The following is a 25,097-nucleotide window of genomic DNA, read 5'->3' as shown; positions in this document are numbered from 1 at the left end:
GTTCAGGTTACCACTACAGAGATACCCGCCAATCTTACTTCCCTTCCCAAGTGCTATTGGTCCTATGCAGACGTGTTCTCCAAAAAGGCTGCGGAGACCCTTCCGCCTCACCGCCCCTATGACTGTCCTGTTGATCTCATGCCTGGAGAAGAACCTCCTCGGGGGCAGGTCTATCCTCTCTCTCCCAGGAATGGAGGCTATGTCCCAATACATCCAGGAGAATTTGGCAAGAGGGTTTATTAGGATGTCAGTGTCACCTGCAGGGGCGGGGTTCTTCTTTGTGCAGAAGAAGAACGGAGAATTGCATCCATGCATAGATTACAGGGGTCTTAACTCCGTCACCATTAACCCCTTCCCGACCCATGACGCCACGTAGGCGTCATGAAAGTCGGTGCCATTCCGACCCATGACGCCTATGCGGCGTCATGGAAAGATCGCGTCCCTGCAGATCGGGTGAAAGGGTTAACTCCCATTTCACCCGATCTGCAGGGACAGGGGGAGTGGTAGTTTAGCCCAGGGGGGGTGGCTTCACCCCCTCGTGGCTACGATCGCTCTGATTGGCTGTTGAAAGTGAAACTGCCAATCAGAGCGATTTGTAATATTTCACCCATTATAACGGGTGAAATATTACAATCCAGCCATGGCCGATGCTGAAATATCATCGGCCATGGCTGGAAATACTAGTGTGCCCCCACCCCACCGATCGCCCCCCCAGCCCTCCGATCTGGCCGGTACACTGCTCCGGCTCCCCTCCGTCCAGTGCTCCGCTCCCCCCCGTGCTCGTGCCCGCTCCCCCCGTGCTCCAATCACCCCCCCGTGCTCCAATCACCCCCCCTGCACTCCGATCCACCCCCCACCGTGCTCCGTTCCACCCCCCCGTGCTCCATTCCAGCCCCCCCGTGCTCCGTTCCACGCCCCCCGCGCTCCGTTCCACCCCTCCCGCGCTCCGATTCCACCCCCCGTGCTCCGATCCCCCCCCCCGTGGTCCCCCCCCACCCTATCATACTTACCGATCCAGCCGTGGTCCCGTCCGTCTTCTCCCGGGCGCCGCCATCTTCCAAAATGGCGGGCGCATGCGCAGTACGCCCGCCGAATCTGCCGGCCGGCAGATTCGTTCCAAAGTGCATTTTGATCACTGAGATATAATCTATCTCAGTGATCAAAATAAAAAAAATAATAAATGACCCCCCCCCCCCTTTGTCACCCCCATAGGTAGGGACAATAAAAAAATAAAGAAATTTTTTTTTTTCCACTGTTAGAATAGGGTTAGGGTTAGGGGTAGGGTTAGGGTTAGGGGTAGGGTTAGGGTTAGGGGTAGGGTTAGGGGTAGGGTTAGGGGTAGGGTTAGGGTTAGGGGTAGGGGTAGGGTTAGGGGTAGGGTTAGGGGTAGGGTTAGGGCTAGGGTTAGGGTTAGGAATGTGCACACGTATTCTGGTCCTCTGCGGATTTTTCCGCTGCGGATTTGATAAATCCGCAGTGCTAAACCGCTGCGGATTTATGGCGGATTTACCGCGTTTTTTTCTGCGCATTTCACTGCGGTTTTACAATTGCGATTTTCTGTTGGAGCAGTTGTAAAACCGCTGCGGAATCCGCACAAAGAAGTGACATGCTGCGGAATGTAAACCGCTGCGTTTCCGTGCAGTTTTTCCGCAGCATGTGTACAGCGATTTTTGTTTCCCATAGGTTTACATTGAACTGTACACTCATGGGAAACTGCTGCGGATCCGCAGCGTTTTCCGCAGCGTGTGCACATACCTTTAGAATTAGGCTATGTGCACACGGTGCGGATTTGGCTGCGGATTCGCAGCAGTGTTCCATCAGGTTTACAGTACCATGTAAACATATGAAAAACCAAATCCGCTGTGCCCATGGTGCGGAAAATACCGCGCGGGAACGCTGCGTTGTATTTTCCGCAGCATGTCAATTCTTTGTGCGGATTCCGCAGCGTTTTACACCTGTTCCTCAATAGGAATCCGCAGGTGAAATCCGCACAAAAAACACTGGAAATCCGCGGAAAATCCGCAGGTAAAACACAGTGCCTTTTACCCGCAGATTTTTCAAAAATGGTGCGGAAATATCTCACACGAATCCGCAACGTGGGCACATAGCCTTGGGGTTAGGGTTGGAATTAGGGTTGTGGTTAGGGTTAGGGGTGTGTTGGGGTTAGTGTTGTGGTTAGGGGTGTGTTGGGGTTAGGGTTGTGATTAGGATTATGGCTACAGTTGGGATTAGGGTTAGGGGTGTGGGGGGGTTAGTGTTGGAGGTAGAATTGAGGGGTTTCCACTGTTTAGGCACATCAGGGGTCTCCAAACGCAACATGGCGCCACCATTGATTCCAGCCAATCTCGTATTCAAAAAGTCAAATGGTGCTCCCTCACTTCCGAGCCCTGACGTGTGCCCAAACAGTGGTTTACCCCCACATATGGGGTACCATCACACTCAGGACAAACTGCGCAACAATTACTGGGGTCCAATTTCTCCTGTTACCCTTGTAAATCTAAAAAAATGCTTGCTAAAACATAATTTTTGAGGAAAGAAAAATGATTTTTTATTTTCACGGCTCTGCGTTGTAAACGTCTGTGAAGCACTTGGGGGTTCAAAGTGCTCACCACATATCTAGATAAGTTCCTTGGGGGGTCTAGTTTCTAAAATGGGGTCACTTGTGGGGGGTTTCTACTGTTTAGGCACACCAGGGGCTCTGCAAACGCAACGTGACACCCGCAGACCATTCCATCAAAGTCTGCATTTCAAAAGTCACTACTTCCCTTCTGAGCCCCGACGTGTGCCCAAACAGTGGTTTACCCCCACATATGGGGTATCAGCGTACTCAGGAGAAACTGGACAACAACTTTTGGGGTCCAATTTCTCCTGTAACCCTTGGGAAAATAAAAAATTCTGGGCTAAATAATTATTTTTGAGGAAAGAAAACGTATTTATTATTTTCACGGCTCTGCATTATAAACTTCTATGAAGCACTTGGGGGTTCAAAGTGCTCACCACACATCTAGATAAGTTCCTTTCAGGGTCTAGTTTCCAAAATGGGGTCACTTGTGGGGGGTTTCTACTGTTTAGGCACATCAGGGGCTCTGCAAACGCAACGTGACGCCCGCAGAGCATTCCATCAAAGTCTGCATTTCAAAACGTCACTACTTCAATTCCAAGCCCCGGCATGTGCCCAAACAGTAGTTTACCCCCACATATGGGGTATCACCGTACTCAGGAGAAACTGGACAACAAATATTGGGGTCAAATTTCTCCTGTTACCCTTGGGAAAATTAAAAAATTCTGGGCTAAATAATTATTTTTGAGGAAAGAAAACGTATTTATTATTTTCACGGCTCTGCATTATAAACTTCTATGAAGCACTTGGGGGTTCAAAGTGCTCACCACACATCTAGATAAGTTCCTTTGGGGGTCTAGTTTCCAAAATGGGGTCACTTGTGGGGGGTTTCTACTGTTAAGCCACATCAGGGGCTCTGCAAACGCAACGTGACGCCCACAGAGCATTCCATCAAAGTCTGCATTTCAAAACGTCACTACTTCACTTCCGAGCCCCGGCATGTGCCCAAACAGTGATTTACCCCCACATATGGGGTATCAGCGTACTCAGGAGAAACTGGACAACAATATTTGGGGTCCAATTTCTCCTATTATCCTTGGCAAAATAGGAAATTCCAGGCTAAAAAATCATTTTTGAGGAAAGAAAAATTATTTTTTATTTTCATGGCTCTGCGTTATAAACTTCTGTGAAGCACCTGGGGGTTTAAAGTGCTCAATATGCATCTAGATAAGTTCCTTGGGGGGTCTAGTTTCCAAAATGGGGTCACTTGTGGGGGAGCTCCAATGTTTAGGCACACAGGGGCTCTCCAAACGCGACATGGTGTCCGCTAACAATTGGAGCTAATTTTCCATTCAAAAAGTCAAATGGCACGCCTTCTCTTCCGAGCCCTGCCGAGTGCCCAAACAGTGGTTTACCCCCACATATGAGGTATCGGCGTACTCGGGAGAAATTGCCCAACAAATTTTATGATCCATTTTATCCTACTGCCCATGTGAAAATGAGAAAATTGAGGCGAAAAGAATTTTTTTGTGAAAAAAAATTACTTTTTCATTTTTACAGATCAATTTGTGAAGCACTTGAGGGTTTAAAGTGCTCACTAGGCATCTAAATTAGTTCCTTGGGGGGTCTAGTTTCCAAAATGGGGTCACTTGTGGGGGAGCGCCAATGTTTAGGCACACAGGAGCTATCCAAACGCGACATGGTGTCCGCTAACGATGGAAATAATTTTTCATTCAAAAAGTCAAATGGCGCTCCTTCCCTTCCGAGCCTTACCATGTGCCCAAACAGTGGTTTACCTCCACATGTGAGGTATTGGTGTACTCAGGAGAAATTGCCCAACACATTTTAGGATCCATTTTATCCTGTTGCCCATGTGAAAATGAAAAAATTGAGGCTAAAAGAATTTTTTTGTGAAAAAAAAGTACTTTTTCATTTTTACGGATCAATTTGTGAAGCACCTGGGGGTTCAAAGTGCTCACTATGCATCTAGATAAGTTCCTTGGGGCGTCTAGTTTCCAAAATGGGGTCACTTGTGGGGGAGCTCCAATTTTTAGGCACACGGGGGCTCTCCAAACGTGACATGGTGTCCGCTAAAGAGTGGAGCCAATTTTTGATTCAAAAAGTCAAATGGCGCTCCTTCCCTTCCGAGCCTTACCATGTGCCCAAACAGTAGTTTACCCCCACATGTGAGGTATTGGTGTACTCAGGAGAAATTGCCCAACACATTTTAGGATCCATTTTATCCTGTTGCCCATGTGAAAATGAAAAAATTGAGGCTAAAAGAATTTTTTTGTGAAAAAAAAGTACTTTTTCATTTTTACGGATCAATTTGTGAAGCACCTGGGGGTTCAAAGTGCTCACTATGCATCTAGATAAGTTCCTTGGGGCGTCTAGTTTCCAAAATGGGGTCACTTGTGGGGGAGCTCCAATTTTTAGGCACACGGGGGCTCTCCAAACGTGACATGGTGTCCGCTAAAGAGTGGAGCCAATTTTTGATTCAAAAAGTCAAATGGCGCTCCTTCCCTTCCAAGCCCTGCCGTGCGCCAAAACAGTGGTTTACCCCCACATATGAGGTATCAGCGTACTCAGGACAAATTGGACAACAACTTTCGTGGTTCAGTTTCTCCTTTTACCATTGGGAAAATAAAAAAATTGTTGCTAAAAGATAATTTTTGTGACTAAAAAGTTAAATGTTCATTTTTTCCTTCCATGTTGTTTCTGCTGCTGTGAAGCACCTGAAGGGTTAATAAACTTCTTGAATGTGGTTTTGAGTACCTTGAGGGGTGCAGTTTTTAGAATGGTGTCACTTTTGGGTATTTTCAGCCATATAGACCCCTCAAACTGACTTCAAATGTGAGGTGGTCCCTAAAAAAAATGGTTTTGTAAATTTCGTTGTAAAAATGACAAATCGCTGGTCGAATTTTAACCCTTATAACTTCCTAACAAAAAAAAATTTTGTTTCCAAAATTGTGCTGATGTAAAGTAAACATGTGGGAAATGTTATTTATTAACTATTTTGTGTCACATATCTCTCTGGTTTAACAGAATAAAAATTCAAAATGTGAAAATTGCGAAATTTTCAAAATTTTCGCCAAATTTCCGTGTTTATCACAAATAAATGCAGAATTTATTGACCTAAATTTACCACTAACATGAAGCCCAATATGTCACGAAAAAACAATCTCAGAACCGCTAGGATCCGTTGAAGCGTTCCTGAGTTATTACCTCATAAAGGGACACTGGTCAGAATTGCAAAAAACGGCAAGGTCTTTAAGGTCAAAATAGGCTGGGTCTTGAAGGGGTTAAGAATAAGTACCTGTCGCCCCTGATTTCTGAACTCTTTGATAGGCTACGGGGGTAAGGGTATTTACCAAATTAGATCTGTGGGGTGCTTATAACCTGATTCGCATCCGTGAGGGAGACGAATAGAAGACTGCTTTTAATACCAGGGATGGGCACTATGAATACCTGGTGATGCCCTTTGGGCTCTGTAATGCCCCAGCCGTTTTCCAAGACTTTGTGAATGATATCTTCCGGGATATGCTCTCCACCTCGGTCGTAGTCTGTCTGGAGCATATTCTCATCTTCTCTCCAGATATTGACTTCCACCGGAGAGATGTTTGCAGAGTCTTCGACCTCTTATGGGCAAATTCCCTCTATGCAAAGTTGGAGAAGTGTATGTTTGAGCAGGAGTCTATACCTTTCCTGGGCTATATAATCTCCGCCCAGGGATTGGCTATGGATCCTGCCAAACTACAGGCTGTGATGGACTGGCAAGAACCCCTTTCTCTTAAAGCGGTGCAGTGCTTCATGGGGTTCATTAATTACTATCGCCAGTTCATTCCCTGTTATGACCTGGTGGTCAGGAGAATAATGGACCTGGTGGTTAAGAGCACACGGAATGACCTGATAGTTACTGATAATAAAGGACGAGCTCTGGGACGTGGGAACTCTGCTGACCGCAATCCCTAATCCTATCAAACACACTAGAAATAGCCGTGGATTGCGCCTAACGCTCCCTATGCAACTCGGCACAGCCTAAGGAACTAGCTAGCCCTGAAAAATAAAAATAAAGCCTACCTTGCCTCAGAGAAATTCCCCAAAGAAAAAGGCAGCCCCCCACATATAATGACTGTGAGTAAAGATGAAAATACAAACACCGAGATGAAATAGATTTAGCAAAGTGAGACCCGACTTACTGAACAGACCGAGGATAGGAAAGGTTACTTTGCGGTCAGCACAAAAACCTACAAAAAGACCACGCAGAGGGCGCAAAAAGACCCTCCGCACCGACTCACGGTGCGGAGGCGCTCCCTCTGCGTCCCAGAGCTTCCAGCAAGCAAGACAACAATAAAAATAGCAAGCTGGACAGAAAAATAGCAAACCAAAGAAATACAAGCTGGAACTTAGCTTCTGCTGGAAAGACAGGTCACAAGAACGATCCAGGAGTGAACTAGACCAATACTGGAACATTGACAGGTGGCATGGAGCAAAGATCTAAATGGAGTTAAATAGAGCAGCCTGCTAACGAATTAACCTCGTCACCTGTGGAAGGAACCTCAGAAACACCCACCAGAGGAAGTCCATGGACAGAACCAGCCGAAGTACCATTCATGACCACAGGAGGGAGCTCGACAACAGAATTCACAACAATTCCCCACTTCTCAACTTTGGTAGCTCCCTTGGTAGCCCTGACCAAAAAGGGAGCAAATCCCAAATTGTGGGATGCTATTCAGGCCTTCAAGGAGAGAATGAAGCCCTCCGCCGATGCACATCGGCGCCCCGCTCCGACCTTTGCTCCTGGCCATTTAGTGTGGCTCTCCGCCCGTAACATCAGGCTGCGAGTTGAGTCCACTAAGTTTGCACCTTGCTACTTGGGCCCCTTCAAGGTCCTTGAACAGGTTAACCCTGTGGTCTACCGTCTGGCCCTTCCGCCATGCCTGGGTATCACCGACACTTTTCATGTGTCCCTCTTGAAGCCCATATACATGTCCCGGTTTTCCGAGTCATTGCCGGGACATCGGGTTCGTCTACGGACGATTACGAGGTGAACGCTATTTTGGGGTGCAAGGTGGTACATGGCAAAAAATTTGGGACTGGAAGGGTTATGGTCCTGAGGACAGGTCCTGGGAGCCTGCTGAGCACATTCAGGCTCCACAGCTCATTGCTGCCTTCGAGCGTGGTGAGGTCCAGGGTTGGGGGCCCTGGGGGGGTAATGTTGGGGATTGAGCTCCCACCTCTGCACAGGGGGAATCTCAAGCTATCTCCACTGTGGTTTCCCATTCTTCTCCAAAGTGGAGCCTGCTCAGGGCAGATGTTGGTCCGCCTGATACTATGCAAAGAGTTACTGCTGCTTTTCCAGGTTCTGCCATTGTAGCCAGTACGGGTCAGCGGCGAGCAGACGTCTTTGGGACTAAGTCCTGCTTTTCCCCTTCTGAGCATGCCCAGGGTACGATCTCTCATTGGAGATCAAGGGTCACATGCTCAGGTACTGCAGCAACTCCCATTGGTTATCTAGGAAGGTCCTAAACCTGTTCAAGTTCTGTGGCAGCTTTCCATTGGTCCTTCTTGGAAGGTCCTGAAAATGCTCTGCAGCTATAAAAGATTTGCATGACCGCACGGCCATGCGCTAGTATCATTTCATGTCATGAGTTTTGCGTCAATGTGGTCATACATGTGTGTATTCACGGCTCTGGCTGAAATAAGCCACTAGAATACCGACACCTCCGGTGAGGAGATTGTATGTGTACCTCTTTGACTGCGAGACCACAGACAGCGATCAGCTCAACAGTTGCTGTGTACTCCTGTGAGCTAAACAGCACACAGTGCTTTCTTTATGGGCGACTCTGTGAAGTAACAGAGTTTGCTTCTACCGCCATATAGTGCCGCCATTTGCCAGCAGCAGGTTTCTTTCCTGCACGGTGGACCCTGGGCTGCGAACACACCAAATATCATCTCACTATTTAATCGTTGCGTTCTGCCAGCCCTTAACAGTGTGTATGTATGTGTGTGTGTGTGTGTGTGTGTGTGTGTGTATGTATGTATATATATATATATATATATATATATATATATATATATATATATATATTTACAAACCAAAAGTTTGGACACACCTTCTCATTTAAAGATTTTTCTGTATTTTCATGTCTGTGAAAATTGCACATTCACACTGAAGGCATCAAAACTATGAATTAACACATGTGGAATTATATACTTAACAAAAAAGTGTGAAACGACTGAAAATATGTCTTATGTTCAAGGTTTTTCAAAGTAGCCACCTTTTGCTTTGATGACTGCTTTGCACACTCTTGGCATTCTCTTGATGAGCTTGAAGAGGTAGTCACCGGGAATGGTTTTCAATTCTCAGGGGTGCCCTGTCAGGTTTAATAATTGGGACTTCTTGCCTTATAAATGGGGTTGGGACCACCAGTTGTGTTGTGCAGAAGTCTGTTGGATACACAGCTGATAGTCCTACTGAATAGACTGTTAGAATTTGTATTATGGCAAGAAAAAAGCAGCTAAGTAATGGAAAACGAGTGGCCATCATTACTTTAAGAAATGAAGGTAAGTCAGTCTGAAAAATTGGGAAAATGTCCCCCAGTGTATTGGCAAAACCATCAAGTGCTGCAAAGAAACTGGCTCACATGAGGACCGCCCCAGGAAAGGAAGGCCAAGAGACACCTCTGCTTCTGAGGATAAGTTTATCAGAGTCACCAGCCTCAGAAATCGCAGGTTAACAGCAGCTCAGATTAGAGACCAGGTCAATGCCACACAGAGTTCTAGCAGCAGACACATCTATACAACAACTGTTAAGAGGAGACCTTGCGCAGCAGGCCTTCATGATAAAATAGCTGCTAGGAAACCAGTGCTAAGGACAGGCAACAAGCAGAAGAGACTTGTTTGGGCTAAAGAACACAAGGAATGGACATCAGACCAGTGGAAATCTATGCTTTGGTCTGATGAGCCCAAATTTGAGATCTTTGGTTCCAACCACCGTGTCTTTGTGCGACGCAGAAAAGGTGAATGGATGGACTCTACAAGCCTGGTTCCCACCGTAAAGCATGGAGGAGGAAATGTGATGGTGTGATGCTTTGCTGGTGACACTGTTGGGGATTTATTCAAAATTGAAGGCATACTAAACCAGCATGGCTACCACAGCATCTTGCAGCGGCATGCTATTCCATCCGGTTTGCGTTTAGTTGGACCATAATTTATTTTTCAACAGGACAATGACCCCAAACACGCCTCCAGGCTGTGTAATGGCTATTTGACCAAGTAGGAGAGTGATGGGGTGCTGCGCCAGATGACCTTGCCTCCACAGTCACCAGACCTGAACCAAATCGAGATGGTTTGGGGTGAGCTGGACCGCAGAGTGAAGGCAAAAGGGCAAACAAGAGCTAAGCATCTCTGGGAACTCCTTCAATATTGTTGGAAAACCATTCCCGGTGATTACCTCTTGAAACTCATCAAGAGAATGCCAAAAGTGTGCAAAGCAGTCATCAAAGCAAAAGGTGGCTACTAGGGTTGAGCGAAACGGGTCAGCCATTTTCAGAAGTCGCCGACTTTTGGCAAAGTCGGGTTTCATGAAACCCGACCCGACCCCTGTGTGGGGTCGGCCATGAAGTCTGCGATCTTCTGAATCTGGTATCGGAATTCCGATCCCGAGTTCCGATATGTTTGCAATATCGGAAATCGGTATCGGAATCCATATTTAAGTGTTAAATAAAGAATTAAAATTAAAAATATCGCTATACTCACCCTCTGACGCGCCCTGGTACTAACCGGCAGCCTTTCTTCCTTCGAATCAGCGCTTGCAGGACCTTGCGGTGACGTCGCGGCTTGTGATTGGTCGCGCGACCGCCCATGTGACCGCTCGCGCGACCAATCACAAGCCGCGACGTCACCGCAAGGTCCTAGAAGCGCTGATTCTTAGGAAGGAAGGCTGCCGGAAAGAAGCAGGGCGCGTCTGAGGGTGAGTATATACCTAATAGGAATATACTCACCCTCGGACGCGCCCTGCTTCTTTCCGGCAGCCTTCCTTCCTAAGAATCAGCGCTTCCAGGACCTTGCGGTGACGTCGCGGCTTGTGATTGGTCGCGCGAGCGGTCGCGCGACCAATCACAAGCCGCGACGTCACCGCAAGGTCCTGCAAGCGCTGATTCGAAGGAAGGAAGGTTCCCGGTTAGTACCAGGGCGCGTCCGAGGGTGAGTATAGCGATATTTTTTATTTTAATTCTTTATTTTACACTTAAATATGGATTGCAGGGCCTGAAGGAGAGTTTCCTCTCCTTCAGGCCCTGGGAACCATTGGAAACCCAATGCACTGCATTGGGTTTCGAGTTTCGGCCGACCCCAACCCCGACTTTTTTATAGGATCGGCCGATTTCACTCGACCCGACTTTTGAAAAAGTCGGGTTTTGTGAAACCCGACCCGATCCTATAAAAGTAAAAGTCGCTCAACCCTAGTGGCTACTTTGAAGAACCAAGAATATAAGACATAATTTCAGTTTTTTCACACTTTTTTGTTAAGTATATAATTCCACATGTGTTAATTCATAGTTTTGATGCCTTCAGTGTAAATGTACAATTTTCATAGTCATGAAAATACAGAAAAGTTTTTAAATGAGAAGGTGTGTCCCTGTGGAGCTGACGGCCTACCTAGCAGTGAAGGTCGGCACCCCCGCACAACAGCAGCTGTCCCTCAGAATCCCTACAGGCCCTTTATTTTAGGGTGGTGCAAAAACCCACACAACATGCAGTGCTGCAGTGTTTCCAGCTTGTGTGATCATTTCGGAGATGGAGGCTGAAGAGGAGGTGGTGCAGGAGCTGGGGGCAACCCTGGTTGAAGTAGGACATGCAATCCTCGGTGTTGGGAGGATCCCACAAAGTGACTTCAAATCAGATATTGTCTCTAAAAAAAAAAGTTGTAAACATGAGAAATCGCTGTTCAACTTTTAACACTTCTAACTTCCTAACGAAAAAAATTTTGGTTACAAAATTGTGCTGATGTAAGGCTAGTTTCATACTAGCGTTCGGCTGGGCTGTGGACTTCTTCTGTGAAGCCTCGCCCACTGCTGCGCCTCTTCCTTCAACTCCACCTGCATCTGCATGCGTCCTGCACACGCTATCTTTAACAGTGGGTACGCAGGCCATGCGGATGTATTGGGATGCCTCCGCATGCGTCATCTTGACGCTGCGCTGACCTGCGTCAGACGCAATATGTTGGGTTTTGTTGCGTTCACTGCAGCTTCAAAACAACGCATGCGAAGGTATCCGCATACGTCATGGCCTGCATACCCAATGTTAAAGATTGGGTACGCAGCACGCATGCAGATGTAGGCGGAGCTGAAGGAAGAGGCATGGCAGTGGGCGGGGCTTCACAGAGGAAATCCGCAGCCCTGCCAAATGCTAGTGTGAAACTAGCCTAAAGTAGACATGTGGGAAATGTTACTTATTAGGTATATTGTGTAGCATATCTCTGTGATTTAAGGGCATGATAATTCAAAGTTGTAAAATTGCTTAATTTTCTAAATTTTCGCCAAATTTCTGTTCTATTCACAAATAAATGCAAGTCATATCAAATAAATTTTACCACTATCAGGAAGTACAATATGTCATGAGAAAGTTATCTCTGAATTACCGGGATCCATTGAAGTGTTCCAGAGTTATTACCTCATAAAGGAACAGTGGGCAGAGTTCAAAAAATTCTCATAGACTTGTATTAGCGACGGATTGCAACGGATGGCCTCACGTTTCATCCATCGTTCACCGGATCTGTCGAAAATTGTTTGTCCGGCAGCCAGAGACAACGGACAAAGTAATGTTTTTTGTGTACATCGAAAATGTGGACAGCAACGGATCCATCGCCGTCTGTCGTTTGCTCGAATGGAAGGCTATGGGCGCCGGATCTGTCAAATGACAGAATACGGCGACGGATTCCGTTTTTTTAAACTTCGCGTCAGTTTTTCACAATCTGCGATGGATCCGTCGAGCCTACGGATTGTGACTGACGACAAACTGACATGTGAAAGGGGCTTTTGTCTCATACAGTTACATTTGGAAATGCATAGAAATGCTGTGTGAGCTGGCTGATCACAACTACAGTCACATGATGCAGGGGAGGAGTGGAGGAGAGCTGGAAACTGCAGAATACAGGGCCGCGCTTAGTAACCCGATGTTTACCCTGGTTACCAGCGTAAACGTAAAAAAACAAACACTACATACTTACCTTCAGCTGTCTGTCCCCGGCGCTATGCTTCTCTGCACTCTTCCTGCATCCTGTGTCAGCGCCGGCCAGCCAGAAAGCACAGCGGTGATGTCACCGCTCTGCTTTCCGGCTGACCGGCGCTGACAGTGCAGAGGAAAGCAGAGCGCCGGAGGACAGACACGGAATGTAAGTATGAAATGTTTGTTTTTTTTACATTTACGCTGGTAACCAGGGTAAACATCGGGTTACTGAGCGCGGCCCTGCGCTTAGTAACCCGATGTTTACCCTGGTTACCAGGGTACTTCGGGATCATTGGTCGCTGGTGAGCTGTCTGTGAGACAGCTCTCTAGCGACCACACAGCGACGCTGCAGCGATCGACATCGTTTTCGTATCGCTGCAGCGTCGTTTCAGTGTGATGGTACCCTTAGTCCAGAGAAATCTAGGTTTTCCTTTATATGCAAATGACCGTTCAGAACTATGGGCTGGACACTGCTCTGCATGAGATTCTGTCTCTACAGCTTATTTTACATGAAAGGAGGTGCTACCATGGCTAGACGTGTAACTAACACAGCACAGGAGAACTGAACTTTGACTCATAACAAACACGTTAGCAGCTGCCGCTCTCACAGCTCTGCTGTAATGCAACACAATCTGCCGGTGAGATGGAAGCTGGAGCTGAGAGGAACCTGCAGAAGTGTCAGGTATAATCACACACAGTTCTGCAGTGAGATCAGGAGAGCAGAAAACAACCATTATACTGGTTACGCCCCCTGTCTTATAAAATAACCTCTGGGGGTTCGATTTTCATGCAGATCAGTGTCCGGACCATAGTCCTGAACAGCTCATTTACATATACAGCGGGTAAAATATGTAAAAAAAAGTTACAAATTTTCTAAGTAAATATATTTCTAAAGATGTTATTGAGATGAAAAATGATCTGGGGCACATTTATGAGCTAAGCTCCTGTCTGATTCTAGAAAAATGTGTTAGGTTCTATTGCATATCTGTTCAGTATAACATCTGTACATCTTTATATTTGTATAAGATGTCATGTTTACTTTTTTATAACTTCAGACTAGTTCATAGCTTTGTAAATAAAATGTTATTTATTACATATTTATGATATTTGTTGTATTTTTCAGGCTGCTAACTTACATTTTTATTATTATTTCAGGGTGAAAAGGGTGAACCAGGTGCTATCATAGCAGCTGATGGTTCTTTAATGTCTAAGTTATCGGGAGCACTTGGAGAAAAGGTGAATTTGTGCTCATTTGTATTAGATATTTACAGTATAAGGTATATATGCACTTTTAAAAACTGTACGTATTTACAAATTCTTTGCATTGCAAATGCGACAAGCACTGCATCCTCAGACCCAACTCTGTCTCTGGCAAGCACCAGTAGAGAGGGTGCAGTTTGCAGGGGTGGCAAGTGTTGCCCAGCCTGGACCTTTTTTGAGACCGCAAAGGATGACCCAACTCATGTTTTCTGCCAAATTTGCAAAAATAACTCAATAAAGGCAAAAATTGCAATAATTTGACAAGTACATGCATGAACCTGCACATGATTGGTCAACATGACTTAGTGTGAGAATCTCACTGCGCTAAAATGCTGACTAACGGGCCTTGCCAACCACCGGCCATCCAATCAACCAGATCTGCTACTTCTTCCTCCTCTTTAACCTGCCAAGTCTTCTCACACAGGTCTCCGGCAGCAGAAGCTCTTCTTATTTATCCCCTACAGTCAGGGTGAGTGAGAGCCCCTCAGATTGTATAAAAGTGGACTGCTTTTTGTGTCACCTAGTACAACACCTCTTTCTCAATCCACCATAACATCTCCACCTGCACCTCACTCACAGTGCAGCAGTTTGTCCTGTGTCTCCATACTCCACCCTCTCTCAGCACAGCAACCAGCCCTCAGTCCTGCAGTTGTGGTCACGTAAAAGAATGTTTTCTCCTATACATGGCAAAGCTAAGGCTACGTTCACATTAGCGTCGCGTCGCCATTGCGTCGGCGACGCAGCGGCGACGCACGGAAAAACGCGTGCGTCGTTTTTTGCCGAAATCGGACGCAAGAAAAATGCAACTTGTAGCGTTTTCTTGCGTCCGACGCTAGCGTCTAATACGACGCACGTGTCGGAAAACGCGTGCAAAAAGACGCACGCGTCCCCTATGTTAAACATAGGGGCGCGTCGCCGCTGCGTCGCCGACGCAACAGCGACGCACATTAGCGTAACGCTAATGTGAACGTAGCCTAAGGGCTGTGAACTCCACCATCTCCAATCTGTTGGTCACGGAAATGCTACCTTTCCGCCTGGAGGATACAGACAGTTTCAGAAAGTTGATGGCCGTCACAGTCCCCAGTACCAGTTGCCCAGTTGCCTGCTGCTGCTGTGTCATGTGCAAATTTCTACTGTGGGTCAATTGATGCTACTTTTCATGGTGTCTGCCCCTAATTTTAGCTGTTTGGGAAGGTTTTTGTCACCACCTAAGGTACTGTGTGTACATTTGGTTTGGCATCCAATTGAATTTAATGGGGTTTGGGTACATTCGTAGAACCATTCGGCAAATGTCTAAATGTTCAGTGAATCGAACCGAACCTTGAAAGGTTCCCTCATCTCTAGTCTTGGCCACATAAAACAGAAATGGCAGCACATCTGCATAAACACCAAACCAGACTACATCCTGGGTTACAATAAGTACATGTGTGGGGATGATCTCGCTGATCAAGTCCTCCAGCCTTTTGCAAAAGTATGAACAAAAGGCTGGCTTTGCACATACGGTAATTATAATAATGCTAACGTTCTATCACAATGTGCACGACTGAAAGGAACATTTCTTTTATGAAGGAGAGGAAAGGAAGGGTAGCGCCCCTTGAACTGAAGGTACCCATATTGTACTTGTGCAACATTTCCCCAAACTTCAAGGAGGAAGATTGCAAAAAAGTAGAGTGTGTTACAAAAGATAAATACAAAATGCCCCACCTGGCAATGCGACACGTTCTCTGAGGTGTGATAAGATACATCTCTGGAGAACCCTCAACATCTTTGCTCCTGGAAATTACCTATTTGTCCTACAGAACTTCAGCAGGAGAGGCTACTACGAGCTTCCTTTCAGATCAGCTACTCACTTTGGAAATATAGTCTGAGAGGTCCAGACTACAGATACAAAACTTAGTTTTAATTATTGACAAACAGGAAAATAGGGGATTGATTAATAATATTTGATTAAAAGAGATCCTGAAAACTCAGCACTGGAGGGTTTGACACCTAATTACTTCTGCATTTAATAATCTTTTTGTTTTATAATCTTTATTTTTATATAGCGCTAACATATTCCACAGCGCTTTACAGTTTTGCACACATTATCATCGCTGTCCCCATTGGGGCTCACAATCTAAATTCCCTATCAGTATGTCTTTGGAATGTGGGAGGAAACCCACGCAAACGCGGGGAGAACATAGAAACTCCTTGCAGATGTTGTCCTTGGTGGGATTTGAACCCATGACCCCAGCGCTGCAAGGCTGCAGTGCTAACCACTGCGCCACCATGCTGCCCCATGTAACAAGATTACACAGTAAATGCTAGAGGTTTCCTATTCCATCCCAGAGGACAAACTGTTTTGACTTCACTCTCCCTGCCTTCAGACAAATCAAATGTATCTGAAGGATGTGAGGGAGCAATATCTCCGAATGTCTTGATTTATCCAAAGGTGATCCCTGGGAGAGCCAGTGCTAACACTGCTGGAACAACCCTGGCACAGGATGTGATTATAAATGCTATGATCTTACAAGGGAGAAAAATGATTGGGATCGGGTGGAACAAGTAGTGTACAATATCTTTAACTGTTTTGTATGGTATTGACCATTGTCAGACTGGAGTGGCAATGGCCCTCCATTATCATTGACACTGAAGGCCCACCGTCTAGCTACATGCAATCAGTACATTACCCACTTTCACAAATGTACCTATCCTTCTATACAATAACATACTAAGAAATGAGATAAATGAATGAGACGCTGCCATAGTCTGTACATAGTGAATCAAGTGTATTTTGTCAGCTACTGCATTTAAAGGAAGGTATGGGGCCCACTCCTATATAGGTGTCTACTGGGGAATTCACCTGTTGCCCTTTGGACTAGTCTGAGCTTGATTGGGTATAACTATCTGTTTAAAGGAAAGAGAAATTCCAATTTTGAAATTGAAAATTTTTAGAAAATTTTCATCAAATTTCAACTATTTTCATAAACAAATGCACATCATGTTGACCTAAGATGACCTCTAACATAAGGTACAAAGTGCTGCCAAAAAATAAACACCTTCCGAATTGTTTGGATGTCTAGAAGCATTGCAAAGTTATTACCACATAAAGTGGCGAATCAGATTTGCAAAATTTTGCCAGGTCAGTTGAAAATTTACTTCTGTGCTATGAGGTCACACTAAGGGTATGTGCAGACGTCATTTTTTTGCAGCGGTTTTTCCTTGTGTTTTTGATGTGAAAAATTCAGTTAATTATGACTGAGCATTCTGAAATTTCTTGCACACATTGCTTATTTTCTCCTTGCAGATTTGAAACAGATTCAAATCTGTAGATTGTCAATTCTGCAGCGTTTTTTTAGTGTTTTTAAAATAATACAATGAATAGAAAAAATATACAAATAACACATAAAAAAGACACAAAAATTAGGCAAAAATGCGGGGTTTTTATTCACTGCTTTTTCCTGACAAAGGACATGTTTTTGATGCAAAAACGTTTTCAACAAATACTTAAAGTGCGCACATACCTTAAACTAGGAGCAACATATTTTTACAGAAGGGACCGTATGTTTTTCATTTTTTTTGCTACTTTTTAAACAAGCAGAATGTGCCAGCTCCGAATGGTCCTAAACTGCTAGTTCTATTTTTCACTGCAAGTGTCCCTCTCTCACTCTCCACACACTTCTGCACTATTTGCAGAAACACTGTAATGATGGAGGAAACACAGGAGAGTATGTGTTTGAAAATACATATGAAGAGTTTTCTCTGATGATTCTATTTCATTTGAATGTAAACTTTCAGAAGCCTGTTTCAAATGCATAGTAATGTATGACAGATGATATGAACCAAAAGTATACCCATTTATCTATATAAAGGTACCGTCACACTAAGCGACGCTGCAGCGATACCGACAACGATGTCGATCGCTGCAGCGTCGCTGTTTGGTCGCTGGAGAGCTGTCAAACAGACAGCTCTCCAGCGACCAACGATGCCGAAGTCCCCGGGTAACGAGGGTAAACATCGGGTTACTAAGCGCAGGGCCGCGCTTAGTAACCCGATGTTTACCCTGGTTACCAGCGTAAACGTAAAAAAAAAAAACACTACATACTTACCTTCTGTGTCTGTCCTCCGGCGCTCTTCTTTCCTCTGCACTGTCAGCGCCGGCCAGCCGGAAAGCAGAGCGGTGACGTCACCGCTGTGCTTTCCGGCTGGCTGGCGCTCACAGCCAGTGCAGGGAAGCAGAACGCCGGGGACAGACACGGAAGGTAAGTATGTAGTGTTTGTTTTTTTTACGTTTACGCTGGTAATCAGGGTAAACATCAGGTTACTAAGCGCGGCTTTCCCCAGCGACCAACGATCTCCCAGCAGGGGCCTGATCGTTGGTCGCTGTCACACATAACGATTTCCTTAGCGATATCGTTGCTACGTCACAAAAAGCAACGATATCATTAACGATATCGTTATGTGTGACGGTACCTTAATTGTCAAAGGGGTACTTTCGTCTGTTTGTCTGTTTGTCTGTAACGGAAATCCCGCATCGCTGATTGGTTGCGGCCGGCAGGCCACGACCAATCAGCAACAGGCTTAGTCCGGCCGCAATTGGCCCCTCCCTACTCTCCTCCAGTCAGTGCCCCCTCCCTGCTCCCCTCCAGTCAGCGCCAGTGTGTCGCCCCATCCCGGACCAACTTTTTACTGTTGATGCTGCCTATGCAGCATCAATAGTAAAAAGATATAATGTTAAAAATAATAAAAAAAATAAAAAATTGTGCTATTCTCACCTTCCGCTGTCCACCGATGCTTGCGATGCTGCCGCCAGCTTCTGTTCTCAATGATGCATTGCAAAATTACCCAGATTACTTAGCGGTCTTGCGAGTCTTGGGTAATTTCGCAATGCATCACTAGGAACGGAAGCTGGCCGCAGCATCACGCGCATCGGGACAGCTTCGGTGGATGCCGGAGCGTGAGTATATAACTATTTGTTATTTTCTTTTATTTTTTTAACAGGGATATGGTGCCCACACTGCTATATACTACGTTGGCTGTGTTTTATACTGCGTGGGCTGTCATATACTACGTGGCCTGTGTTATATACTGCGTGGGCTGTGTTATATATTACGTGAGGCTGTGCTATATACTGCCTGGCTGCTATATACTACGTGGGCAGTGTTATATACTGCGTGGGCTGTTATATACTATGTGGCCTGTGTTATATACTGTGTGGGCTGTGCTATATGTTACGTGGGCTGTTATATACTATGTGGCTGCTATATACTACGTGGCTGTGCTATATACTACAGTACGTGGCTGTCTATGTTATGTGGGCTGTGCTTTATACTATGTGGCTGCTATATACTATGTGGCTGCTATATACTATGTGGCTGCTGTATACTACGTGGCTGTGTTATATACTATGTGGCTGTGTTTTAAACTACGTGGCTGTGTTATATACTACGTGGCTTTGCATTCTAGAATACCCGATGCGCTAGAATTAGGCCACCATCTAGTATACAGTATAAGCCCTTAGACTATGTGAGCTTTTTCAAATGTACACATTGTTCTGGAATGTTATGAAACTCTATAAAATGGTCACTGAAGATAGGCTTATTAATGGGATTTTACCAAAATCCCTTGAATGGAGCAGAGATGCTGCCCATTCTCCTGTAGTCCCATTGACAATGAGTGTAGTGAAAGCTCTCTGAAGAGACAATTTGCATAATTAGCATATTTCCCAGAGGAGCATTGTGGCTTTAAGTTTCTTCATCTCAGCATGCTTAGCATGTCGATCTCCACAAGGAGAAACGATACTTCTTGGATTCCAGTCAAATGCCTCTCACCCAACCAAACCAGATCTCCACTTTGCACTGACAAGGGGCAGTACCCCGAAACACAGTGTCTGCAAATTGAGATTCTGGTTTGGCTATTATCCTAAGTCATGTGACAAGGCTCGTTAAAGGGTCAACATTGACTTGTAGGATTGCTACCTTCCAGTAGGTGGCACTAGAGTTCTAGCTCTCTTCCTCTCTGAAGAGACAATTTGCATAAGTAGTGAAATCCAAGCATGCACACTTCTGATCAATTCAACACGATGCTGTACAGAGCCCTGTGTTCTGAGTTGCTAGAGGTCCCAACAATCTGACCCCAGCTATCAGCAAGTTGATAGGAGATAACGTGAAATTTTGGGAAAATACCTTTAAATATTAAATTAAATTGCTATTTTAAATTATAACTTTTAAATATATTCATTGTTTATTGACTTTTTTTTTCAAGGGTGATCCCGGAATGATGGGCCCCCCTGGACCAATGGTAATCAAATGTTTTTTTTGTTACTACTGTTTGTTTGAAAGTTGTTGTTTTTTAATTAAGTGGGTTATTTTGTCACCATTCAGTTCATCATCAGGGGATAAGCAGTGCCGATGACGCAGGGTCCTCACAAATCTGCTGAGACACTGGATGTGCACAATCAGGAGTAGTGTCCTACTTGTTACATACAGTATGTGGGGGCGCAGTGTCATCAGTGACAGTACTGCTTACCTCCCAATATGGAAATAAGCGGCTCTGAACATCCTCTTAAAGGATCATAAACAGCACATTCAAACGCCAGAAATAGGCAATTAAAAATCTACCTGCATATCTTATCTGTATCTTGTTCACATGCAATTCCTCAGGTGGAACTTTGTATGCACATGTTGATTCTAAGTAGAGATGGGTCAGGCAATTTGCAGAACTCTGGTCCATATGTAAGGGGGTGACAGAGGCTGCCATGTGCATCTCTCTCCTTGAACAGTGTTAGCATTAAATATGTGCTGTTCCCTAGAGTTTTATGAACATTACTGTATTCGTTTAATGTTATGGTAATGTGTATGTGCTTCACACTCACTTTGTATGTGTTTAAGCAAAATGTTCCTGTGCTGAGATAATCCCATAAGTGTTCCACTGTGCAGGAACATGGTCTGATCACACCACAGCTCCTGGCAGGGGGGAAGAGTATACAGATATTACAGCAGTGTTGTGCGCAGGAATAGCTACTCTGTAGCGACTCGCGTCAGACTAGCAAAAGCTCAGTCACAGATTAAATTTACAGACGACACAATTGATAGGAAAGTCCTAAAGGGCCGGGATACTCTCCACCCACTCCCAAAAGGGAGGGGCACTTTACAGAGCCCTCCCAGACTGATGTCACAGGATGGCTGGCGTCTGGTGACACGGACGATGTAGAGTCAGGTACAACCGTAAATCCAAAGCTTGTAGCATAAAACCCAAATGAAAACCAAAGTGAAACCCTGACACAGTAGCTAATGAAGAAGAACCAGTAAAGACCATTAGCAACAGCTGAGAAGCAGCCAGAACAAAAAATTTATATATTTTTTTTGTTTTTTGCACTTTTTTTCAGGGTGCAGTTGGGCCCATTTTTGTCTTGTAAACTGTGGTGTCTGTTCACATGGGGTGCATTTGGATAGCGCTGGGCAGGCCCGCATGATCTAATAGAAGGGTTCATTGTGTGAACAGCTCCACATACAAGTCTTTTATGTGCAGCATTGTGCCAAGCAGCCACCCCCTCCATTAGTTTGGTAGGTTGAGAGTGGCTGCCTCATCGGTTATGCTGTACCTGTGTAGTCTCCATCTTAACCACATGGGTCCACTGCATCCACTGCATTTGTTTAGAGGCCTAGGCAGGTAAGCATTTCTGCCTCATTTTGCTGTTTTTCTAATTTTTGGAGGATCTTTTAATCCTCTTCTTGTGCTCTTGCTGTTTAGAATTGTTTTTAAATTAGGATACCACTCTTTATAGACCATACAAGTGACTGCAGAACCGATTGGACAAAGTCACTGGCAGAAAAGAAATATAAATAACTGAGTGTCTTTGTTTATTCTATCTAGAAAAGACATAGCAACTTCTCCTGGTCTGGACTTCTCTTTAGGCCATGTTCACAAATTCAGTATTTGTTCAGTATTTTACATCTGTTTCTCTAAGGCCATGTTCACACATTCCTTTTTTTAATGCGGAACCGCCGCGATTTTGCCGCTGCGGGTCCGCAGCTGTTTTCCATGCAGGGTACATTACAATGTACCCTATGGAAAACAGGAACTGCTGTGCCCACATTGCGGAAAATCCCGAAAAAAGCCACGCTGAATAGCTGCGGTAAAAAAGAAGTACCATGTCACTTCTTTTTGCGGACCTGCAGCGGTTCTGCACCCATTGACCTCCATTGTGAGGTCAAACCCGCAGTTAAACCCGCAGATGAAAAAAATATCTGCGGGTTTTCTGCGGTTTGTGGTGCAGAACCGCTGCAGCAGGAAATGCGTGGGCGGATTGTGGCTGTCCCCCCGTGCTCCAATCCCACCCCCCCATGCTCCGATGCCACCCCCCGTGCTCCGACGCCCCCCCCCCCCCGTGCCCTAATCTCCCCCCTTATACTTACCGGGCCTCCCGGTGTCCGTCCGGCCGTCTTCTCCCTGGGCGCCGCCATCTTCCGAAATGGCGGGCGCATGCGCAGTGCGCCCGCCGAATCTGCCGGCCAGCAGATTCGTACCAGGCACATTTTGATCACTGTGATAACCTCACAGTGATCAAAATTAAAAAAAAGTAAATGCCCCCCTCTTTATCACCCCCATAGGTAGTAACAATAAAAAAATAAAGATTTTTTTTTCCCCCCACTACAGTTAGAACAAGGGTTAGGGTTAGAGGTAGGGTTAGGGGTAGGGGTAGGGTTAGGGGTAGGGTTAGGGGTAGGGTTAAGGTATTTTCAGCCATTTTAACCCTAAAAAAACTTCCTAGAAAACACACAGACTCTGCAGAGAAAACTGCATAAAAAACTGCACTAAAAACGCATCAAAAAATGCATCAAAAAACGCACCAAAAAGCACCAAAAAATGCACCTGCGTTTTCTGCCAAGAGCTGCGGTTTTTAGTGCAGAAAAAACAGCAGGGAAATCAGGAACGTGTGAACATGGCCTAAGCCAAAACCAGTAGTGGGTGAGAAATACAGAAGTGGTGATGTGTTACTATCATACTTTTCCTCTGATTGTTCCACTACCGATTTTTGACTTACAGATACTGAAGTAAAATACTGACCAAATATTGATCATGTGACCGTGGCCTTGAAGTGCGTAAATCTCATTTGTTGTCAACTCCTTGCAGTTGTAATACATTCCCTAAACTGTGTCACTAAATATAATAGCCCCTCCCACTTTGCCATCTGATTGCACTAGATCCCATACTGTGACCCTGATTAAACTGTGCTCCCTGATTTAACTGTAAAACACACTACATGCCCTTTGAATAAACTTTGTCCCTGATTACACTGTTCCCCCTAATTACTCTATAGCCACTGTGAAGGGTTGACACACTCTGCTGCTTCACAAGGTAGACACAGGAACGGTTCTGGTAGTAGATCACCTTCTGGTTTATTATGAACAGCATAAAACCTTAGCAGGGTTCAGCAAAATAAACAGAGCCTTTCTGACATAAAGGTAAAACAAAACAAATATAAAGTCTAAAAGAGTCCTTTCCCTACAGAATTCACCCACAGGTAGCACACAATGTCCTCAGCTCCTCCAGGAGCCACGTTGGAGTTCCTCCTCTCCCAAGACACAACACCCACTGACTCTCTAGACAAGCTATTTAGGCTAGGCCATGTGACGAACTCCTGACTGTGACATTATCCCAGGTCCTGTCAGTACACATGCCGCTGTCGGCCCTGCAGGTGGGGATATGTTGAACACCCTCCCACTCGCTCTATGGGTGCCCACGTAAAACCAGCCCATGTATGCAACTTTAATTTAACCCTCTCAACACTTAGTGTGCTGGAGGAAAAATATCTTGGTTTCACATCACTGACGCCAATATGCGCAGTGACACATATCTCCCCTCATACACTGTGCCAGTGACCCTGTCACATCACATTCCGTGATGGCTGCTTAAACTGTGCACCTGATTACACTATGTCTCACATATTGTGCTAACTGGTCAAACTATGCCCCACAATGCATACAAAAACCTCTGCAATGCCTCAAGTGAAAAATATTCATCATACAATGTTACTATATGATAAACCAGCTGCTTGCCAGGTTCCTGTGAAATAATTATTGAGGTTGTGTGATGATGTCATTGCATCACCTTACTCTTTTATAGTACATTTTTGTATTATAGCTTCTGTACATGATTATAGGGCAATCCATTTTCCAAAGCTTATTTTAATAGCATTTATGATATGTTTTAGATATGCTGTCCCAATAAACTGGAGATGATCATTGATATCTATGAGATTGTTTTCAATACATGCTCTGTGACCTGTACAGAGAGGTTATTGTGTAGGGAGGGGGTAGATCCTATGCTATCTATATATGCATATTACCTCACATTATGATCTACCTTAAGAAGAGCAATGTAAAGTTTATCTACCGAACGATTTGTGCCAGTCCAGTATTTTAGAAGCATTTCCAATATTTTCTCCCATAACTTCACCTTCCACTTGGCTGTCTGTCACACCCTGCATTGTACTTATTTCTTTGTAGCCTATCAGTAGGGGTGAGCGAACCCAAATGGTAAAATTTGTGGTTCGTACCAGACACCTAGTGTCCAGTGCTGAACCCCCAAACAAGGCCTTCTAAAAGGAAGTTTGTGGTGATGTTCAAGTTTGCCAGCCGAATAAAGCTTGTTAAAAGGCTGCTTGTTAAACAAATAATTAAAAAACCACAGTGTGCAGTACCCACTAATTTTTATAAACAGCTAGGGGAAAGCAGACGGCTGTAAGCTAATCTTATTATGCAGGGAAGGGGCCAATATCCATGGACTTTCCCAGCCAATTATTTTCAGCCCGCATCTGTCTGCTTAGCCTTTGCTAAGCCCAGGGGTTAGTAAAGGAGAGGCGTCTGTTAGACATTCCCATTTCTAAACCATAATACAAAATCTTAAGGACAGAACTCATTATATATTGTTATGGACCTGGTGGTTAGGAGCACCCGAAACGACCTGATGGTTAAACTAACAAAGGACAAGCTCTGGGAAGTGGGAGCTCTGCTGACCACAACCCCTAATCCTATCACACACACTAGAAATAGCCGTGGAGCGT

General features: G+C 45.2%; 1 protein-coding gene across 2 annotated transcripts in view; it reads left to right on the top strand.

Annotated features, from left to right (window-relative positions):
* COL15A1 (collagen type XV alpha 1 chain) overlaps positions 1-25,097 on the top strand; it is a 1,189,398-nt gene that overhangs the window by 820,260 nt on the left and 344,041 nt on the right. For both annotated transcript variants that reach the window (XM_069730463.1, XM_069730464.1), the window contains 2 exons: positions 13,946-14,026; positions 20,294-20,329. In XM_069730463.1, coding sequence (XP_069586564.1) covers positions 13,946-14,026; positions 20,294-20,329 — 117 coding nt within the window. The remainder of the gene's footprint in view (positions 1-13,945; positions 14,027-20,293; positions 20,330-25,097) is intronic.

This window comes from Ranitomeya imitator, chromosome 6, assembly GCF_032444005.1.
Source record: "Ranitomeya imitator isolate aRanImi1 chromosome 6, aRanImi1.pri, whole genome shotgun sequence".
Taxonomy (NCBI): Eukaryota; Metazoa; Chordata; class Amphibia; order Anura; family Dendrobatidae; genus Ranitomeya; species Ranitomeya imitator.
Note: the sequence above shows the minus strand (reverse complement) of the source record. Positions and strands in the feature narration are given on the sequence as shown.